This window comes from Anguilla rostrata, chromosome 2 (assembly GCF_018555375.3).
Source record: "Anguilla rostrata isolate EN2019 chromosome 2, ASM1855537v3, whole genome shotgun sequence".
In the NCBI taxonomy this organism is placed as follows: domain Eukaryota; kingdom Metazoa; phylum Chordata; class Actinopteri; order Anguilliformes; family Anguillidae; genus Anguilla; species Anguilla rostrata.
Genome location: NC_057934.1, coordinates 7,830,363 through 7,848,153, shown reverse-complemented (window position 1 = coordinate 7,848,153; position 17,791 = coordinate 7,830,363). Strand labels below are relative to the sequence as shown.

Here is a 17,791-nt window from a genome sequence, read left to right as displayed (position 1 = left end):
CATGGGCCCTGAAGCGCAGCGTCCTGGTATTGAGTGATTAAAACGCGAGCAGTTCCGGTCGACTGAGAATTCCACTTCTTCCTTGAAAAAAAATGAAATGTCATGCAACCAGCACGTATCCGACGCAAATTAAACCCTGTAGTGTATGCAGGTGCTCGGTTCTGGTGATAAGCCCGACACCGGTGCTATTCTTGGACACAATGAGCATTGAAGCTGCTATCGGTTTGCTTCTGTTTCCCGCATGATAGATTTTTGCCACCGATTTGCATTGCCACCATAACCTGTAGGCTTATCTCTTTTAGGACATGTACTGTGACTCCATTCACAGCTGTTCCAACAGAAAGATTTCGTTCATAACAGTGTCACCTCCACCGACGTATCGTCAAACACGTGTCAGATGAATTATGCATTCTAAAGTAGGCCTAGCCTATTGGTTTCACCTGCACCTATCTTAACTTAAAAATACAGCTCTAACCATTGTGTTGGCCTAGTTACCAAATAGCCATATGCCTCTTGCCAGTCAGTAAGCCTAGTTTATATGAATGGATGTTTGGAGGTATTTTTTATACAACAATTTAAAACATTGTTTGATTAGTCTTATTTTATAAATCAGTAAAAATAAATTACAGCAGAAATTCATCAAACATGGTCTGTGGGATGGAAGTGACTCGCAAAATTTGGTGACAATGCGTTTGGTGACATTTGATGCAGCCTCAGAGTCAGCTATGAAAATGCATTTTTTTTTCACACATCTATGAACTATGACGACCAGTAAGTGTGGAACTGAGTAATGTGAGAAGTAGAACTAACTCAAAAATCATGTTCTACATCCTACCTCACTCAATGTGACAGCCACTGTCATCTCTATAAAGTGTTTCAACGTGTTTTCTACATTTTTTTTGCACTCATTTACATAGTATTTACCACATTTTGCATTCACTGGACGTGATCCGATCAACATTTTATCCTTAAATTTCCGCATGCAAACTCCCTCTTCACAAACACCATACGGCCAGTTCCAACTTCGGCTGCCTCGAGCGCTGAGCAAGTCACCTTGCGTTTTTAATCTCACGTCTTTGCACATCGCTCAACTCGCCAGAACGTTTCAGAAGAAAAAAAGAAGGCACTTGCGTTTGTTACAAGGACATTAAGGACGACTCAATTGATCTACGCCGTTGTCTAGACAAACTTTTTCATAATTTAAGGTACCAGCTATTTGGATTCAAACCTTTATTTGCCCGAAACCATGTTTTCAATTCTTTCTTCATGAATAACTCTGTTCATTTCCCTCATCCATCTAAACGTGGGACACATCTTCACAAGTAAGGCTCATAATTGTCTAGACATGACATCAACACCCTTACATAATTTTGGCAGAACTTCTCTATAATTCAACTGTTCAGTAATGAATAAACTTTTAATTGTGAATCATTTGGGGGGATCAGAACAATTGCTTCAACAATTTTTCTTCTTTCGACTTATACTGTGATTTACACTTTTAACAATGTTACATATAAATAATAAATACAATAAATGCTAAATTTAAGACATTTTAAAATGATAAAACGGTAAACTATCACCAAAACCGCAATTAAATTTTTATAGATCCTGTTAAAAAAGCGGAACAAAATCTTCCATAACTCCAGCACAACAGCAGAATTACCTGGCTTATAAATATGATAAAGCACCCATAATAACCAGGCCAATTATGACACCACCAATCATGCTAAATCTGAGAGAGATCTGGTGCCCATGATATGAGGCCTTCAGTCACCCTAAAGTAGCAGCTGAACTACAATTGACTTGTCAGATATTCTAACAGCCAATTAAAAAACTGAATCTTGGTGTGCAGCTGGAAGGCTATTGGTTTGTCTCAACAGAGGTGGCAGGCACTCCGTCCAATGGTCACCCTTGTTTTCTCATGTGATCATTATTATCCAATCAGTGCGCCACCCATGCTCAGAATTAAGTAAACTAATGCAGAAAGTGGTCGTCGTTCTTTTAAAACAAATATAGGATGGGGGAAATGATTTTCCCCTAATTTTCCCTTGAAATGTACAAACTAAATGAACAGCCATATGATCAAACATGCTTCCCAGGTAACAAAGATGGGGGGAGGGGGTGTTGGGTGAGTACCCTTGAAGTCAGGCCCAGTCAAAGAAAGATCCATCAAGGCACCCTTTGTAAAATGTGTATTATTAAACTAAATAGGCACATGAAAAGCACTACAGATACTCAGCTCGTAGCGTTTGCGCTCAACTACAGGCTATATCGGTTCAGGTATCGATGAGGCACTTTCTTCCCTGGGATTTAGTAACCTGCTCCATCTGGTGGTTAAAGCTGTAAACACAGCTTCCCCTTTTTATTTTCAATTGCTGTCAAGGCCATCAGAGTAATTTTTAAGAAATGTTTGTGCTTAAAAAAAAAAAAAAACAATGAATCAGCAATTACCATTTTGTTGACGGTCTACAAAAAATGTCTGCAATTGCTGATCTCAGGATATATATCTTTTGCTTTTTAGTATTTCTCCAAGGCAATTGTACACTAGAGCAATGCAAAGCTATCAACAAGGTGAAATTACATACAATGCATATACAGTGTGTTTGTGTATATATATATATATATACACACAGTATATACATACATACATGCACAGTATAGGCTCCTTCTATAGCATGTATAATAGAATTGCCACTGATGCGTTGCAAATTGCTACGCCCAAGCACTCGCCCGCAGTTCCTCTTCAAAGACATCCGAACTGCGACCATAAACCACTTAACGCCTCCAACTGTGCCAGCCTGCTAGAGGCAACTTCATTTAAGGCTGTATACTCCAGATTTATTTATTATTATTTTTTTTTTAAATCCCACAGGCTGGCAGGAGTTTTTTTATTTTTCATTATTCAATCCCCACTAAACTAGCGTTCGGTGTGAAGTGGCTTTCCCTGACACGTTGATTGCCGGCGGTGATTGTTCCAAAAAACGGCGTCAGCCTTCTGCCAATCAGCTTATTTCCGCGGTTAAAGGCCTTAACGTCGGACGGCCAGAGCTAAGCTTTCCCTCCCCGCCGCCTGTCACCTCCCTGTCCCGTGGTTAGGTCTCAGAGCACCTGTTTTAAGAGGATAAGCTTTTGTTCTCATCATTGCAAGGTTTACTACCGCTCCCCGGTGCTCTCGTCGGGGGAATTATGGGAAAATCAGCGATGCCCGCCGTGCCGCGGCGTGCTAAAATAGAAACAGCTGGCGCTCGCGGCGCTCTGGCCGACCGGGCAGAGGTTTTCGCGGCGCGGGTCCGAGCCGGCTGGCACCTCGGCCTCCGCCTTCTCCGAATTTGGCAGAGCTTTAAAAGAAATCATTTCCCCATCATCTCCACCCGGCCCCTGCGCGACTGGAGGGTCATTTTATTACACAGAAGCAATCAGACTCCTCAGCGGTGCGGCAGTTTGAATTCAAATTAACGTCATGAAAAATGAATGGCGCACAGCTACCAAAAAAAAAAACAAAACAAAACAAAACAAAAAACTCCAAAATGCAGGCATGATAATTCACTATCTGAAAGCTCGCTAATTCATGTCAAAATCAATCCAGCTGCCCCCACTGGAAGAACACTTAAAAGAACAGGGCACTTGTGATGCACACTTAAACAAACGGCATGTCGAAACTCTAATTAAATATGTTTCCCGGTTTCCTTACACAAAGATAATTCACACAGATACAAGAAAACGGTATGGCGCGCACGCAGATAAACACACATGTACTTTATGATTGAAATACAGTTTGTTTTAACGGCTGAGGCCCACGGACTGGTCTCGAAACCCGGACCGCGGCGGTTCTGACCGTGGCCGACAGCTTAAAAAATCGGCAAAGCCAGCGGCCAAACCGCACGCGGCTCGCCGAGCTCCGCGCGGACGGCCGGGCCGAGCCTCAGACGAAGAGTCGCGTCGATGACGAAGGCGGCGGAACCCGCAGGCTGTTCCGGAGCCTCCCGGCGGGGGGGGGGGGGTGGGGGGTGGCGCGTCACATCGCCGCGGCGGGCTTGGGGGGCAGCTTCCGCCGGTCCTTGGTGGCGTTGCGCTTCCTCTTCTTGCTCAGGAAGCTCTCCAGCTTCCCGCTCCGCTTCAGGTCCCGGTACTTCTCCGCCAGCTCCAGCTTGCGCTGGTCCGCTAGGAGGAGGAAGAAAAAAAAATAAAAATCTTGTGTTAAGTTTAAGACGCAAACAAGAACTGTAGACAACACTGACCTCTGACCCCGTTCTGACCCCCTTTGACCCCCGCCCATCCGTGATGTCAAGAGTTCAAACAAACAGAACATCCAGGCAAAACCTGTGTGATGAGCTTTATATTCAACCTAATCACTTTTAACAACTGCCTTCCTCATGCATTGCTAAGCATTTGCATTTGGCACCTTTTTTTAAATACCGTTCTGCCTGTGAATTTTACATTTTTAATGTCTCAGAAGTGTGATGCATAACCATTATTTCCATTTTCTGTAAACTTGAACCACCGCTGATGCGTGACACATTCCTGGCAGATGCCGCAAATAAAATGAGCTCAGTTTCTATCTGCAATTCTTTTACGAGCCAGCTGGGGACCCTCAACGGAGCCTTTGAGGACCCCCACGGGTCCCTGGACCCCCTGTTGAAATCCCCGGCTATGGAAGCATTGAGGCTCTGGCAGGTCCCTGGTAAATATACCTCACTGGCAGAATTTCAGGCTTTGCCAGTCACTGTCAGTCAGCCGAGCGCCTTCACTATGAGCACATTAGCAAGCTACGCTGCCTGTGCGGGGGAAAATGCGACATTTAAATTTTTACATAAACAACCAGAGTCAGAGTGGCACTTTAATAAAAGCTAAAATAAACACCGCGTGTAGATTAGACGAAAGGCAAGACGCCCACTTTGCAAAAACATATGTTTTCACTGGATCCTTAAAGACGTGGCGTTTGGGATCATTTGTCAGATCGAGGCCAGGGACGGGCTCTCCGCTGCAGCGGAGGACGGGCGACGAGTTTCGATTTTAATAATAGAGCGAAGCGTTCCGATGAGCGAGCGGCGCACCTATTCGCTTAATCAAACAAATAAACGCACGCGCTGGGCAGAATCTGAATAACGAATGAAACGTCACGCTATTCTGAACAGGAGACGGATGAGGCTCATAAGAGCAGGGGTGTGGATCGAGCCGGGGGGAGGAAGGGGGGGGGGGGGGCGGGGTGTGGATCGAGACAGGGGGAGGAAGGGGGGGGGGTGTGGATCAGGGCGGGAGGAGGGGGGAACGTGCCGAGGGCGGGGGGCCCCCTCTTCTCCCCCCTCCCGAGGTGAAACTTACACTTCTTGAGGAAGTAGGGCCTGTGTCCCTCCCCCACCAGCTCCCTCTGCTTCCTCTTCAGCTCCAGCTGTTTCTCCCGCTGCTGCTGCTGCCGCTGGTGCGCCTCCTCCTGGTTCACCTGGGGAGAGACGCGCTCCACACCTGAGCGTGGTGGGCACAATACTGCTCCGGCCGTGGGGATGGGGGTGTAGCACGGTGAGGTTACAAACCCATCAAGTTAGGCTGAGCGTGGGTCAACTCACCATCCTCTTCAGTAGTTGCTCCAGCTGCTCCCTCCTCTTGGTTCCTTTGACTTTCCGAAGCTTCTTCTGAACCATCTACAGCACAGACGGGAGATACCCACATTCAGGACATTTTAAACACTGACTGCATTCAGGGCATTTTATTAAATATTATTAAATATTGAATATTTTATAATTATTGAATATTTTATTAAATATGTCTATCGCCTTTGGGGTGGTCTTATACCGACAAAGTACAGGGTATTCTGAAAAGATTAAACGGGAATAAAACAAGAAGAACACACAGATAAGAACACATTACAGAATTTGCAATAAGAATCCACTTATTCCTTTTTTATTTCTTTACCTGCGTTTTTTTTTCACACATCGTCTTTTTTACTTATTATTATTATTACGATTTACATTCAAGGTGAAAATTTATTTGACAGGTAAAGAACTTCTCATATCATAACTAGCTATATATAAACAAACGCATCATATGTTTCATACGGAATGCATACCTCTTTTTCTTTCTGCTTTATATCGTGAATAAAGCTGTAGGTCTTTTCAAAGATCTCTGGCTTATATTCCCCAGACAGGTCATCAAAACGAGGGTCCCTCAGAACCTGCAAAATCATTCCAGAATGTTCATTAAAAGATGGAACATAAAATTCTACAAACGCTGCACATCATACATTTAATCAATTCTGCACCGTCAGCACTTCTGCTAAAAGAGAAACACTTTAAAACAGACAGGCACAAAACTGGGGGGGAGAAAAAAAAAACTAAATTGGGTTTCAAAAAAGCAGTTTCAGAGAAGACAGCATGCACTCACACCAAAGATTGTGCCAGATTGCCTTGTCTGGAAAGTTAACAACAAAAAAGCTTAGGGTTTAAGAGAAGAGGATTGAGCCTAATTACAGTGAGTTCGCTTGCTGTAGCAGCCAGAATAACCGCTCCTAGTCTCCTTTTTCACAGGCCAAACTGAAATACACCCAATCAACCGAGGCTTCACAGCTCCAAACTGCTTATTTCACCAAGAGGTCCCATGATGAAAATACTGACAAGTGACCTCTGGCTATCACAGCAAAGACAAACAAGCTGACTTCACAAAACACTAAGTGAAGAAACAAAACATTCACCTAAGTGAAATGAATCATCGTTCATCATGAAGCTACGGGACTATTAGCCCACGGCTACAGAGCTAAACACATTCTCAATCAGGGAAGGCCTTCCAAATGATCAATCAACTGCTGAATTAGGAAATTCAGTAAATATCAAGGGTGGAACAGGACATTTGGAGAAAGGGGGGAACAGAGACTGATAATGATTACTCAGTCTGGCGTGACAGTCGGTTGCTTTACCTTGCAAACGAACAATAAGCTAGCCCCTCAGAAATGGGCCTTTGTTTTACGTACTGATGTCACGCCGCGTGATATTTCAAGGGAAAATATCAGCCTTGCCGTCATCCGTTCTTATCGTCTAGTTGTACACGGATAGTTCATCCCGTGTGGCATTTTCCCAGAATTACGCAGCGTGCTGGACAATACACAGCCACCTGTCTGGCAGTCACGCGTTTAAAGCAACACGGGGAAATTTCTAGCGTAAATGCATGTTCACATTTGCACGCATCACAAGGGTGCTGGGTTGTATTTTTCCAACGATTTTCAACGGGTGGCACTTCCGCGCAACTCCGCGGAAACGGTCTCGACGACAGTATGAGAGCACGGTTACCGCCGCGAAGACAGCGACAGCCGCTGTGAGGTGTGCGTCAGTTATGCACTCACCTGTCGAGTAATACAGGTAGGTTTTGAGGCAGCTTCTACATTCCGCAGGTTGAAACAAAAAAAAAAAAGCAATTGCGCATTCATTTGGAAGCATGAAGCACTGCAACGCTGCCCACTGAAAATAGTTATAAAGTGCCGCTCGTGTGGGCGCTAACATCCTTAGCAGAAAGGGGCAGCAAACTGTTTGTGAACTGTGTTTGAACTCAGCTTGACGTGTCCGAGTGATGTACGTGGCTAATCATAAGATCCTTACACTAAAGCTTGTTCCGATCCAATGTCCTTACTACTCTGTCAGAGGCCATTTTTTTACTGATTAAAATGCACCTGCACATTCCTGGCTAGGGTGCCAAAGGCATTTATTCTTTAAAAATACAATAATGGCAGTGCTTCAGCGGAGGGTCTCTAGGATCGATTGTAACCCATCTGTTCGCTCTCGGCGATGCTAATAAAGCCTCCATCTTCCACACTTACCGGTTTTTTGACAGGCACCACTTGTCTTAGAAAAGGAGCTGGCCTCTTAGCGGATATCTCCATAGGCCTACAAAAGAAAAACAAATGCAGTCTGAATGTACGGTTAAGGGAAAGCATCAGAGAAGACTGCACAGGTATGACTTCGGGATATGAAATTAACTTTCTCAACCTCTGTTTTTTTTAAGAGTTTTTTTGACCAGCCATTTTTTTCAACATTTTATCAGCCATGTCACCTTTCACAATATGACACAGCCTGGTTGGTTACCTGCCAAAGTGGCTGCTGCTAAGGTAGAAAACCAGCCACAACAAAAACAAATTCACCAGCATTTGGCTGGTAGCAGGTGTGAATTTCATACCCTGTTTAGCTTTGCCTTCATTTAAAATATAACATGATCACTTTTCCCGACAAGAGAAACACAAGACATCAGACAAGACATTACTGGAGTCAAGAGGTTAAAAAAAATCCACGGGCTCTGATAGCCGGTGAGATCTTTGCAGCTGATAGTTGGGTGGGTGGGGAGGGGGGGGGGGGGGTCGGGGATTACCTGTTCTTGTTCAGGCGTTTCTTTTTCTCATGCACCTGTTTGTTTTTGGTCCCGTAGGCCACTTCGTTATAAACCTTCATCCCGACTTTATTCTGCAGTTTCATGATGTCCTCGAAAGACATCGTTGAAAGTTCTAGATAGTGATGGCAGTACAGCAAACAATTAGAATCTTATATATAAGAAAACAGGGATGAACAGCCATTTGCAACATTACAGAAGCTGGTCCAAGAAAAAATTCTAAAATATTCATTAATGGCTTTGGGCTCAAATAAGACTAAACCTAACGCCCAAATTAAAAATGTTTATCTGACAAACAAATATCTACATTCCCGTTGACAGCTAAAATAAATAACTCACAATACTTACACAATTTCTCCAGAGTAGCAAACGCAATGACAATTGCAACTTACCACTTTTGATGTCCTCCTCCTCAGTTTTTATTTTTCCATCATTTGTGACCTCGGATTTCGTCGTTTCTTCTTCAGAAGTGTCATCCTCGTCGTCTTCAGAAGTGTCATCCTCATCGTCTTCAGAATCGCCGTCTGACTCAGCTTCTCCATCGCTGCTCTCAACATCTCCTTGGATGCCGACGGACTCCGGACCTCTCGCCTGTTCGGCAGGCTCGCTGCCATCATCTGAACTGCGGTCGCCCTCATCTTCTTCAAAATCGGATTCCTGCTCTCGCTCGGCGCTGTTCGACGAGCCCTGTTTGCTAAAAATCGCAAAGTTTCTCTCTAGCTCCGAGTCTTCTCCATCGCTGCTCACCGGGTCTACCACCTCCGGCTTCTTACGCTTCCCAACCGGAGATTTTTCGGTGCTTTTGAGTTTTGGAACCGCCTGTTTTTTCTTGCTGGCCATCTGAAAATGTAGAGTGATGTCGTCTAGTTTAGACTCCGATTAACATAAGCAGCACCGAATTGCTGGGAAGTTAGCTACATTAACTAGCTACGTAGTCGTCATGTGCTGGCTACCGCTAAAGTAAATGCAATGAGTTTTAGTTAGTTGCACATTACTTTGTTACCCAGGTAGCCACAATAATAAAGAAGCGTATACGAATTCCGCAAATACAACAATGTGAATTAGCATATAATACGGTCTCTGAAAATAGCTAGCTAACGTTAGCTACTTACTTTCTAGTTCCTTACCATACTAACCGACAGCTAGCAAACGTAGACCTACCAGTATAGCTTCACAAACGTACATCAAGTGCTCATACTGAACCAGCATCCCTTTATGATCACGCTGATTTTACGGTATGACTCAAAAATTATGTGTCTGGTTTTCAGGCCGTTAGATAATTTCTCAACATGAACTACCCCTACTTGATTAGCTAGCTACGTTTTCGGAACACATGCCTCCTGTACGTTATTAGTGGTGCATATTCCGCATTGCGTTTGACATGACATTTTAATTAAATATAATAATACTTACACTATAATCTTTTCTTTTTTTTAAACCAAGAATAACTCTTCAGTGTCTATCCACGTGGGTCCATGTTTGTTACTAGTTACAGCAAAGTAGCTAAACCACTGTTTGCGTGTCTCACAGTGATGACGTCAACATAATTTTAACCGAACAACAGGGGGCGATACTTGTAAAGGGAACTCAATCACCTGTCAAGCTCTGAAAAAACAGTATGGTAAAAATGTCGAAATTCACATAATTAGTTAATAATCAATTTGTAAAAAATAAAATGAAATACACAAAATAACTACGTTATGTGTTGTAAGGATTGTGTCATGCAATAAACAAGGGCAAAGGGCTTTTATTTATTCCGCATAAAGGTTTATTAAGCCTACTTTTGCAGTAGAAAAATATAAAAAGAAAAAGAAAACGACTCCATATTTTATGCATATTACATTTAACCAAGCAAGACATTCACTTTCAAAATGCATTGAGTAATGAAGACCAACATATTATTTTATGGTACAGAACTAGCATCACAGCCTTAGGGCAAACAGATTAAGATTAATACATTTTCCATCCACATTTATTAACATAGTTGTAATTTACCTATAGTATATCTGAGCAACCAGCACAATTGCCTTCATGCCAAGCGGGGGGTACTTGCGTTCGCCTGGTAGTCTCATTTAGATGCATCCGTCAATGTGCGAATAAACGTGTTTTATTGAGCTCGACAAATTAACATCGTTTCATTTTCCGTTTAGTGCTCTTTCTAAGGCTCATCTCATCTGCCAAATATGATTGGTCAATTCCCAGAGGAAAAAAAACTATCTGTATACAACACATTATCTGTGCATTTCAAAACAGGGTATTTGGATTGTTACATTGACATCTGGTACAAGGCGAATTACGTATATTCGAATAATATTTTCAGGAAGGCACATAAATCCCAGTGTTTCAATATTTCCAGTTATATGACTTTGTCCTAATAAATAAACCATTCTCTCACTCTAAATTTAACAGCACCTCTCAGTTCCAAAGACTGAACAAGAAATTTCAGAGGTAGTAAAGTTGTAACGGTTGCCGCAATTCATATCTAACGGTAAATTGTCAGACATTTCCGGTCTTGTAGTCATGATGGTACCGAGAACACAACGTTTAGAGAATGCTGTCTTAGATTCAAACCCCTTGATTAGTGACCTTTTCAATATTCAGAGAAGCCACACACATTGAGAGCTCTGTGCCATTTCTTGGCAGTGGTTCAACCCCTTATTTTACAATGACACCTAAAGCTTGCAGTGTAAGTACTAATTTGCTTGTAGAGAAGCACACAGTAGTACAACAATAGCAAAAATACAGTACAGTGAACAAGAATATAATTATATGAAAATATTAAGATCTAAATGCTTCTATAAATTCAGCTACCCCAACATGTTTGGTTTAACCAAACATTAAGTTTGATAAACCACAATTAAAACTGGAAAACAAACCAGTCAACATTCCTAATTTATCGTCTTGCCCTTGTGAGAAAGCAGTGCCTTCTCAAGTAGTCTTTTGTGCTTTATACACACAGTGTCCTTGATCTGTTTTTCTTTTTATCCAACAAAGAAGCCCCAGGTTGTCATGACAATATGCCATACAGAGATTAAAATACAGTAAGTCACAGACTCATTTAATTACAAGGATTCTGCCATACATCCATCAGAAAAGATAGGAGAAACTTCATGTCAGGCTCTGAAACCTTTATTGTGTGTGTGTGCGTGTGCGCACGTGCGCGTGTGTGTGCACGTGTTTGTGTGTGTGTACATGTGTCTGCACACCACGTGCCTCATGGAGTCACACCTGAGTATACCTGACAGTAAATGTACCTTGCTGATGGTCCCTGTGTATGAAGTGGTTGAGTTGATTCAACTCGATGTTCTCTTGGGGTCCTGTTGTCAGGATGTGTGTGTCCAGTGCAGTGGCACCGCCTAGTGGCTGCTCATGGGATAGGTCCTCCACCAGGGCAGCGAAGGAGTGGACGTCTGAGTGAATCGTAGCGGCGGCACCTAGGGCCTGCTGGCCACTCCTGGGCCCAATGGTGGCCACCGGGCCAGAACTGGAGACAGGTCCGGAGCAGGACAGCGAGTCTACCCCAGGAACCCTGCCCAGATCCTTCAGGATGCAGTCGATGACGCCCTCGTCCAGGACCAGCTCTGGTTTGACTGGGCGCGGTGTCGGCTGGGACCAGCTGAACATTCGGCCTGCGGCGCTGGTCACTTGGGCGGGTGGGTCGGAGACGCTGCCGCAGCCGCTGCGGTCAGGGGAGGCCCTCTCGTACCCGTTCCCCAGGCTTCGGGCCTGGTGGTCCGCGGAGCGGTACGTGTCGAAGCTGCTGGCCATTGAGGAGATCTGCCAAGCGAGGATGCTGATCTCCTCCTGCTCCTCCTGGCTGTACGGGAACACGCTACCGCTGCTGACGCCTGAGGTGGGGGAGGGGGAGAGGTCAGAGGTCACCGGCGGGGCAGGGTCGGGCAGGGGGGCGAAGAAAGAGCCAGCGCTCGCTGAGTCGTTTGTGGGCTGGACGAGGGCTTCCGGGTGGAAGGCGCAGTCCGACAGCCCCTCGTAGGCGACGGGCGTCGGCAGGCAGTCGGGCACCAATCGCGCGTCCGCAGGGCAGCTTGGGAAATCGTATGAAAGGGAGGGGGAGGGGCAGGGCTCTGGAGACCGGGCCGACGCCTCGCTGATGTCGCTCAGGGGGAAGCCGTGGCCTACGATAGGCTGGAGAGATTCGGAGGCGGAGAGGGGGCCGGACGGCCCACAGCGGGAGTCCTGGAAGGAGAGGTAGGAAGGAAGTCCCTCCTGGAGCGACAGCAGCTCCTCAGGGTCGTAGATTTCGAGCAAGAAGTCTGATTCTGCTTCCTCTTCTTGAGTGGTGGGCGAATGGGAGGGAGCAGGGCTATGTGAGGAGGTTGGGGACATCGCCCCCCAGTGGTCTGCCAGGGAACTGCCTTCTTCACAGGTCTGGTTGGTTGGAACTGTGCCGGATACCTCAGGGTCCATGAACCTGCTGGTTTTTTGGGGGGGCTGTTCACTCGGACTGCTGGGTAATCTCTGTCTCTTCAGCCCCGTGATGGCACCATTATTCTGACACAGGCAGATGTGAGGCAGTGTAGGTCTCTGGGAGGATTTCTGAAGATGGGTGCATCTCGAAGGTCCGTGGATGTCGGTGTAGATTTTCTGCACCAGAAACTCCGCCTCTGTTTCACTGCAAAAAGGGTCGGAAAGAATGTCTGTCAAAGATCCCATTGTGACATCAGCGGTATTGTCAGTTACTCCTGATCAGAGCCATAGATAGAGATATCTACAACTGCTCTTGATTATGATTATGTCAGTGGTGTTCTAATAGGTGGTAAAACAGATTTTGGTTGTAAAGGTCCAGGCTGGTACCTGACGATATGATTGGTGCAGGTCACAGTCTGTTTCCCAGCATCCTTTGCAGCTCGAACGTACAGCCGTTTCCAAGACCGATCTCTGCACTGTAGCCTCAGGATCATCTCTACTGGTGTCCCATCGTTTACCTGCACTGTGAAGCAAAGCGAAAACCTCACTCAACACTTTGGAAGAGCTTAACTCTTAAACTAAAAAACCTGGATTATATTAAGATTTGCAAGCTTTCAATCAGAACTCAGTTTTATGTGTGATTGACAGAGTAGGGATCAATTCAGTTTCAGTTCAGTTCAGTCAACTCAGGATGCTAATTATTTCAAGAATTGACAAAAATGGCCATAATAATTCAACAAGAATGTTTCAGTTAATGCGTTCAATTATAATTTATTTCTTGAAATGACTGAATTTAAACTGAATCGACTCCATGCTTGGTGACGGACTCATTTGAAGAGTATGTGCAAAGGCATGCTTGGGTCAGAAATAAAATCTGAATTTTTCTCAGAGAAATGTCTTGTTGGAGGCTTGCTCATGGTTCATTTCAACACTTACGCAAAATCTTGTGCGCCTCTACGCCTAAAACAAGGTCCTCTGGGTGCAGGAGGTTGTACCAGGATCGTCCAATCATGTCCTCCGATGAGTAGCCGAGATAAAATGGCACACTGGGAGAATAGAAAAAAGTGCATATGGAAAAATGCTTCAAATTTGGAGCAAATGGCTGCCTTCTAACAATTCTTAAATTGTTAAAATCGCTTGACGTACCTCTCACACGCGTGCATAAAAGTCATGTCGGGCTGGTGGACGGTCCGGAAACTTTGCGGGAGCTTGTGGAGGTCGTCGTCTTTCAGCCTATTCACGGTTGGGGTGCAGAGCGCGACGAAGGCTCGGTCGAGGTCGGGGTGCGCCGCAGAGGATTGTGGGACGGACTGGAAGCGGCCCCTGACCAGCATAGTGCAGCTCCCGCCTTGTCGGACCCGAAGCGACTTGGAGGTGTGCATCCGACAAACAAAGGCTTTTTCTGGAAGAATGAAAAGAAGAATACATCACTGATGTGACTCTGCAATGTAGCAATGACTAAAGACCAAACACCTTGAGAAACAGGTATATGGAGGCCCGTACTAGGACAGTTAAGAAAGAGTTAATGTTATGAGAAATCCTTCTTTTGCATCTGCTAAAATATTTTCTACTTTCTTTTCAGTGCCACTAGATTTGCAACAATAAAGGGTTCCTTGTGACAAAAAAAATATCTAAAAACAAATTACCTGACCATACAACTTCACACCTGTCAATTCATTAGTCTTCCATTTGGAAGACAGGGAAACACAAAGAGAGCGAACAAGCACCAGCACAGAAAAACTGTTGACCTGACAGCGCCCCAGATTTAAGACCAATAACTGCTGTCAGTGTATACTTAATCTGAGTCTCTTCAGGGCTGAGGTAGTGTTCTTTAACCCTTTGAAGAGTAGGTTTTTTTGGAATGTTTTTTTTTCTTCCCACAATTCTAAGTCAGTGTTCTAAAACTCCACTGCTTTCAGTCACCAGTAGTGATGGTGACATCAGCATTAGAATGTTCAGTTAAGAACATTCTAATCACGTATTTGTGATCTCACATCATAAAGGGGTTAAAAGCTTTATTTGAGTTCCTACCCATGACATCAGTGCAGTGATCTTCCAGGTGCGATTTCACTATGTTCAACTCCTTCCTCTCCACCATGGAATAGAAACTGTCCCCTTGAAGTAGATCCACCTGGAGAGATAGGGAAAAAACAACCAGACCTGTTATTCATGATGCCTCTAAATGTAAAATTTCATGGCGATATAAATTTTAAAAAGACCTAATGCATGTCAAAGTATGTGCGTGTAAACAAAAGATGCAGCAAAACTTTCATATTACATTATGTGCATGCCCAGAAGGGCTACTTGATTTATAATATACATAATGTTCAGAAAGACTACTTGATTTATAATTCTTAGGTATAATATATATTAAAAATGAAATATTTTTATAAGACAATATATTTGAAGACAACTCTGCCAATGTTAGGCTGTAATTTATGGACAATGATAAATACTGCATCCAGCACTGCATCCAATCTCAACTTTTAACACACCGGCTCAAAACAGAAAGTTTTTACGACACACGGTGTGCACAGTGTGATTTAAATATGCACGTCCACGTGGGATATAAACGAACCATTGAGAAGCCCAGGTACTCCGTCACATTCTCAGACACGTATATGAGCTTTCCCTCTCTGGTCATGGCCACGATGAAGCCGGGCAGGGCCTGCAGGAACTCTTCATACAGGATACAGGAACTCTCTTCTTCCTTGGGCCTAAGCTCTGATTGAGACAAGGAACACGCTGGATTAGCATTACATTACATTGCAGGGATTTAGCAGACGCTCTCATCCAGAGCGACTTACACAACCTTTTACATCGGATTTACATTGCATTCATTTATACAGCTGGATATATACTGAAGTAATGCAGGTTAAGTACCTTCTACCTCAAGGGTACAACGGCAGTGATCGACCTGGGAATCAGAGCCAAAATAACTGTGTGGGTGTGTGTGTGTGTGTTTGTAAACACCCAAGAACTCACCATGCAATGCCGCTACACTTGAGATCTACAAAGACAGTGCCTGGCCCCAACAACCAAGATCCCAGCAGGTAATCTACTGCTAGAGCAGCGGACATAGATGGTCTCTTCACCTTGGAAGAAGAGGGACTTCCTGACGTAGGTGCAGATGGCCGACATGGAGTGCAGGTAGGAGAGGCGCTCCTGGTCCTCCGGGGAAATGGGCAGCAGGCGGCGCATGCTCCTGATTTCGGCGTTGATGTGGTCCCTCCGGGCCTTCGACGCCCCCTTGGTCGACCTGCGCAAGACCATGACAGAGGCGTCAGGAAGCACCGCCCCCAAATCGCCTACGCTACGGCTGTCTCCCTCATCTGCCACTATAGCGCATCACTTCCTGTTCCCATGTCACAAGACCACTGCAAATAGGCCTCTACGATTGGCTGCCTCATTCACCGATATTGTCTTCTTCTTCCCTCTCTTTTTTCCCCTTCAAAACAGTATTTTTGTGGGGTTTTTCTTGCTTTTGTTTTTGGTTGGAATGACATCAAAAAGGCCGATTGCTCTGTGAAAGAGACCTTGGAGGAACCGAACTTCCGCCAAAGCCGCTCACATGGGAGAAAGTTGCACAGAGAGAGAGAGAGCGAGAGAGAGAGAGAGAGAGAGAGGAGAGAGGAGCATCACATCCCAGCGGTCTGTGGTCGCCGGGGCCTGAGAGGAGTCCTCCACACTTTTATAGGCGGCACAGCGCGTGGGCGTGCAGAGGAGGCTGGCCGAGCGCGCTCTCAGCACCTTATAAAGACGACGTCCAGAGAGCTCGGCCGTCTGCGTCACTCAACGCTACCAAAGGGCCTCTCTGCCCAGTTAGGTCCTAGCAAGGAAAGATTCTGCTTGGCTGAGCAGCTCGCTCTCTCCCTCCCTCTCTCTGTCTCTCACTCACTCTCTTTCTCTCTCCCCACTCATCTCCCATCTGTTTACTGCTTGACCACATTAACTTTCACTCATCTTTAAATTCTTTTCCCACCACAGAACATGCTCCACATGTTTTACTGTGTAACTAACTTATCTTAACATGCAAAATATCACCAATAGAAAATGTCCACATTTTTACTTGTAATAAGCACTCGTAAGTTATCAGATACTACAGGTACTGTAGGCCTATATCAAGGAAGCCCTCAGTTTTTTAACCGAGTTCGAAAATATTCAAATTACACAGAATCGCTAACGCTTTAAAACAACATGCAATATAGTATCATCAATAAATATTCGCATTTGTAATTTTAACCACTCATAAGCAGGATATGCTGTGCAAGCCTAATAGAGACATTATGTAGCAATGCATTTTTCCCTTACGTAATTTAAAGGACGGTAAACGCGATGACCGACAGAGGGAGGTCTAATAATTCTTTAAGTAATCGGGGTAACTCCGTCCGGCGCAGGAGAGGAACAGACCTGAATCTCTTGCACGAAACTTTTCTCCGATTGACGTTCACGTCAGTGGCGCTCGGAGATGAAGAGGGAGTGTTTCCACGTTTGCCGCTCATTGGACTGGAGTCGCAGCATACCGTCATTTTCCTTCAGCTGTAACGCTAAAAAAAGACGAAGCGGTGCAAAAAAAGTGAATCGTCAAAAAAAGTCGTCTTCTTCAGTAGTGCTGTCCATTTGTTTGAAGACATGTAATAAAACGACCCAAGTACGCTAATCGCGTGCTGAAGAAATTAAATATATTTAGCCTAAATATGATTGCTGTCAGGAAAATTTATTCGTTTTTTAAGTAAAGGGATTTAAAACGAATGGCAGCCTAAAGAAGAAAAATCCCTGTGACAGCTCTGCACCAATTCGGGATGAATCCGTTTCTCCTTACCTTAGGGTGGTCATCTGTATCCTGTCGGCGTTTTGTACCTCCTTTTATAGTTGAGCTAGAGTACAACCTGATATCTTTGTTTAAAAACTGAGCGAGAGAGGAGGGGAAAGGGGGGGGGGGGGGGACATCAATGTTGCTTGTTGTGACGCAATGACAAGCGATGGGATATTTTTAGTT

The 17,791-nt window shown here is 44.7% G+C and overlaps 2 protein-coding genes across 5 annotated transcripts; both read right to left on the bottom strand.

Moving 5' to 3' along the window:
• Positions 1-3,366: 3,366 nt before the first annotated feature.
• Positions 3,367-9,906, bottom strand: rrp36 (ribosomal RNA processing 36). Of its 3 annotated transcripts, none has more exons than XM_064317486.1 (8): positions 9,778-9,906; positions 8,757-9,204; positions 8,347-8,479; positions 7,802-7,868; positions 6,065-6,169; positions 5,565-5,639; positions 5,323-5,440; positions 3,367-4,161 (listed from the first exon to the last, which is right to left on the bottom strand). In XM_064317486.1, exons 2-8 carry the CDS (start codon positions 9,202-9,204, stop codon positions 4,016-4,018), a joined length of 1,092 nt encoding a protein of 363 aa, XP_064173556.1. In that variant the 5' UTR covers positions 9,778-9,906; the 3' UTR covers positions 3,367-4,015. The 3 variants fall into 3 exon arrangements, with proteins under 3 accessions (XP_064173556.1, XP_064173567.1, XP_064173545.1); XM_064317497.1 differs by having other exon boundaries at positions 8,757-9,227; positions 9,804-9,889; XM_064317475.1 differs by lacking the exon at positions 9,778-9,906 and adding an exon at positions 9,526-9,665.
• Positions 9,907-10,093: 187 nt separating this feature from the next.
• Positions 10,094-17,713, bottom strand: npas4l (neuronal PAS domain protein 4 like). 2 transcript variants are annotated; one of them, XM_064317418.1, is made up of 9 exons: positions 17,615-17,713; positions 17,203-17,339; positions 15,888-16,051; positions 15,371-15,516; positions 14,824-14,923; positions 13,939-14,194; positions 13,729-13,838; positions 13,180-13,315; positions 10,094-12,997 (listed from the first exon to the last, which is right to left on the bottom strand). In XM_064317418.1, the coding sequence occupies exons 2-9, from the start codon at positions 17,319-17,321 to the stop codon at positions 11,587-11,589; spliced, it is 2,442 nt and encodes an 813-aa protein (XP_064173488.1). In that variant the 5' UTR covers positions 17,322-17,339; positions 17,615-17,713; the 3' UTR covers positions 10,094-11,586. The 2 variants fall into 2 exon arrangements, with proteins under 2 accessions (XP_064173488.1, XP_064173494.1); XM_064317424.1 differs by lacking the exons at positions 17,203-17,339; positions 17,615-17,713 and having other exon boundaries at positions 15,778-15,982.
• Between the last annotated feature and the right edge of the window lie 78 nt (positions 17,714-17,791).

Excerpts from the sequence above, each read along its gene's own strand:
- rrp36 (XM_064317475.1), bottom strand. The coding sequence starts at position 9,573 with ATGCTGGTTCAGTATGAGCACTTGATGTACGTTTGTGAAGCTATACTG. Across the intron at positions 9,205-9,525 it reads ACGTTTGTGAAGCTATACTG|ATGGCCAGCAAGAAAAAACA; the intron begins GTAGGTCTACGT and ends CTACATTTTCAG. Across the intron at positions 5,640-6,064 it reads TAAAGCAGAAAGAAAAAGAG|ATGGTTCAGAAGAAGCTTCG; the intron begins GTATGCATTCCG and ends TCTGTGCTGTAG.
- npas4l (XM_064317418.1), bottom strand. The coding sequence starts at position 17,321 with ATGACGGTATGCTGCGACTCCAGTCCAATGAGCGGCAAACGTGGAAAC. Across the intron at positions 16,052-17,202 it reads GTTTCGTGCAAGAGATTCAG|GTCGACCAAGGGGGCGTCGA; the intron begins GTCTGTTCCTCT and ends GGTCTTGCGCAG. Across the intron at positions 14,195-14,823 it reads TCACTGCACTGATGTCATGG|AAAAAGCCTTTGTTTGTCGG; the intron begins GTAGGAACTCAA and ends TCATTCTTCCAG.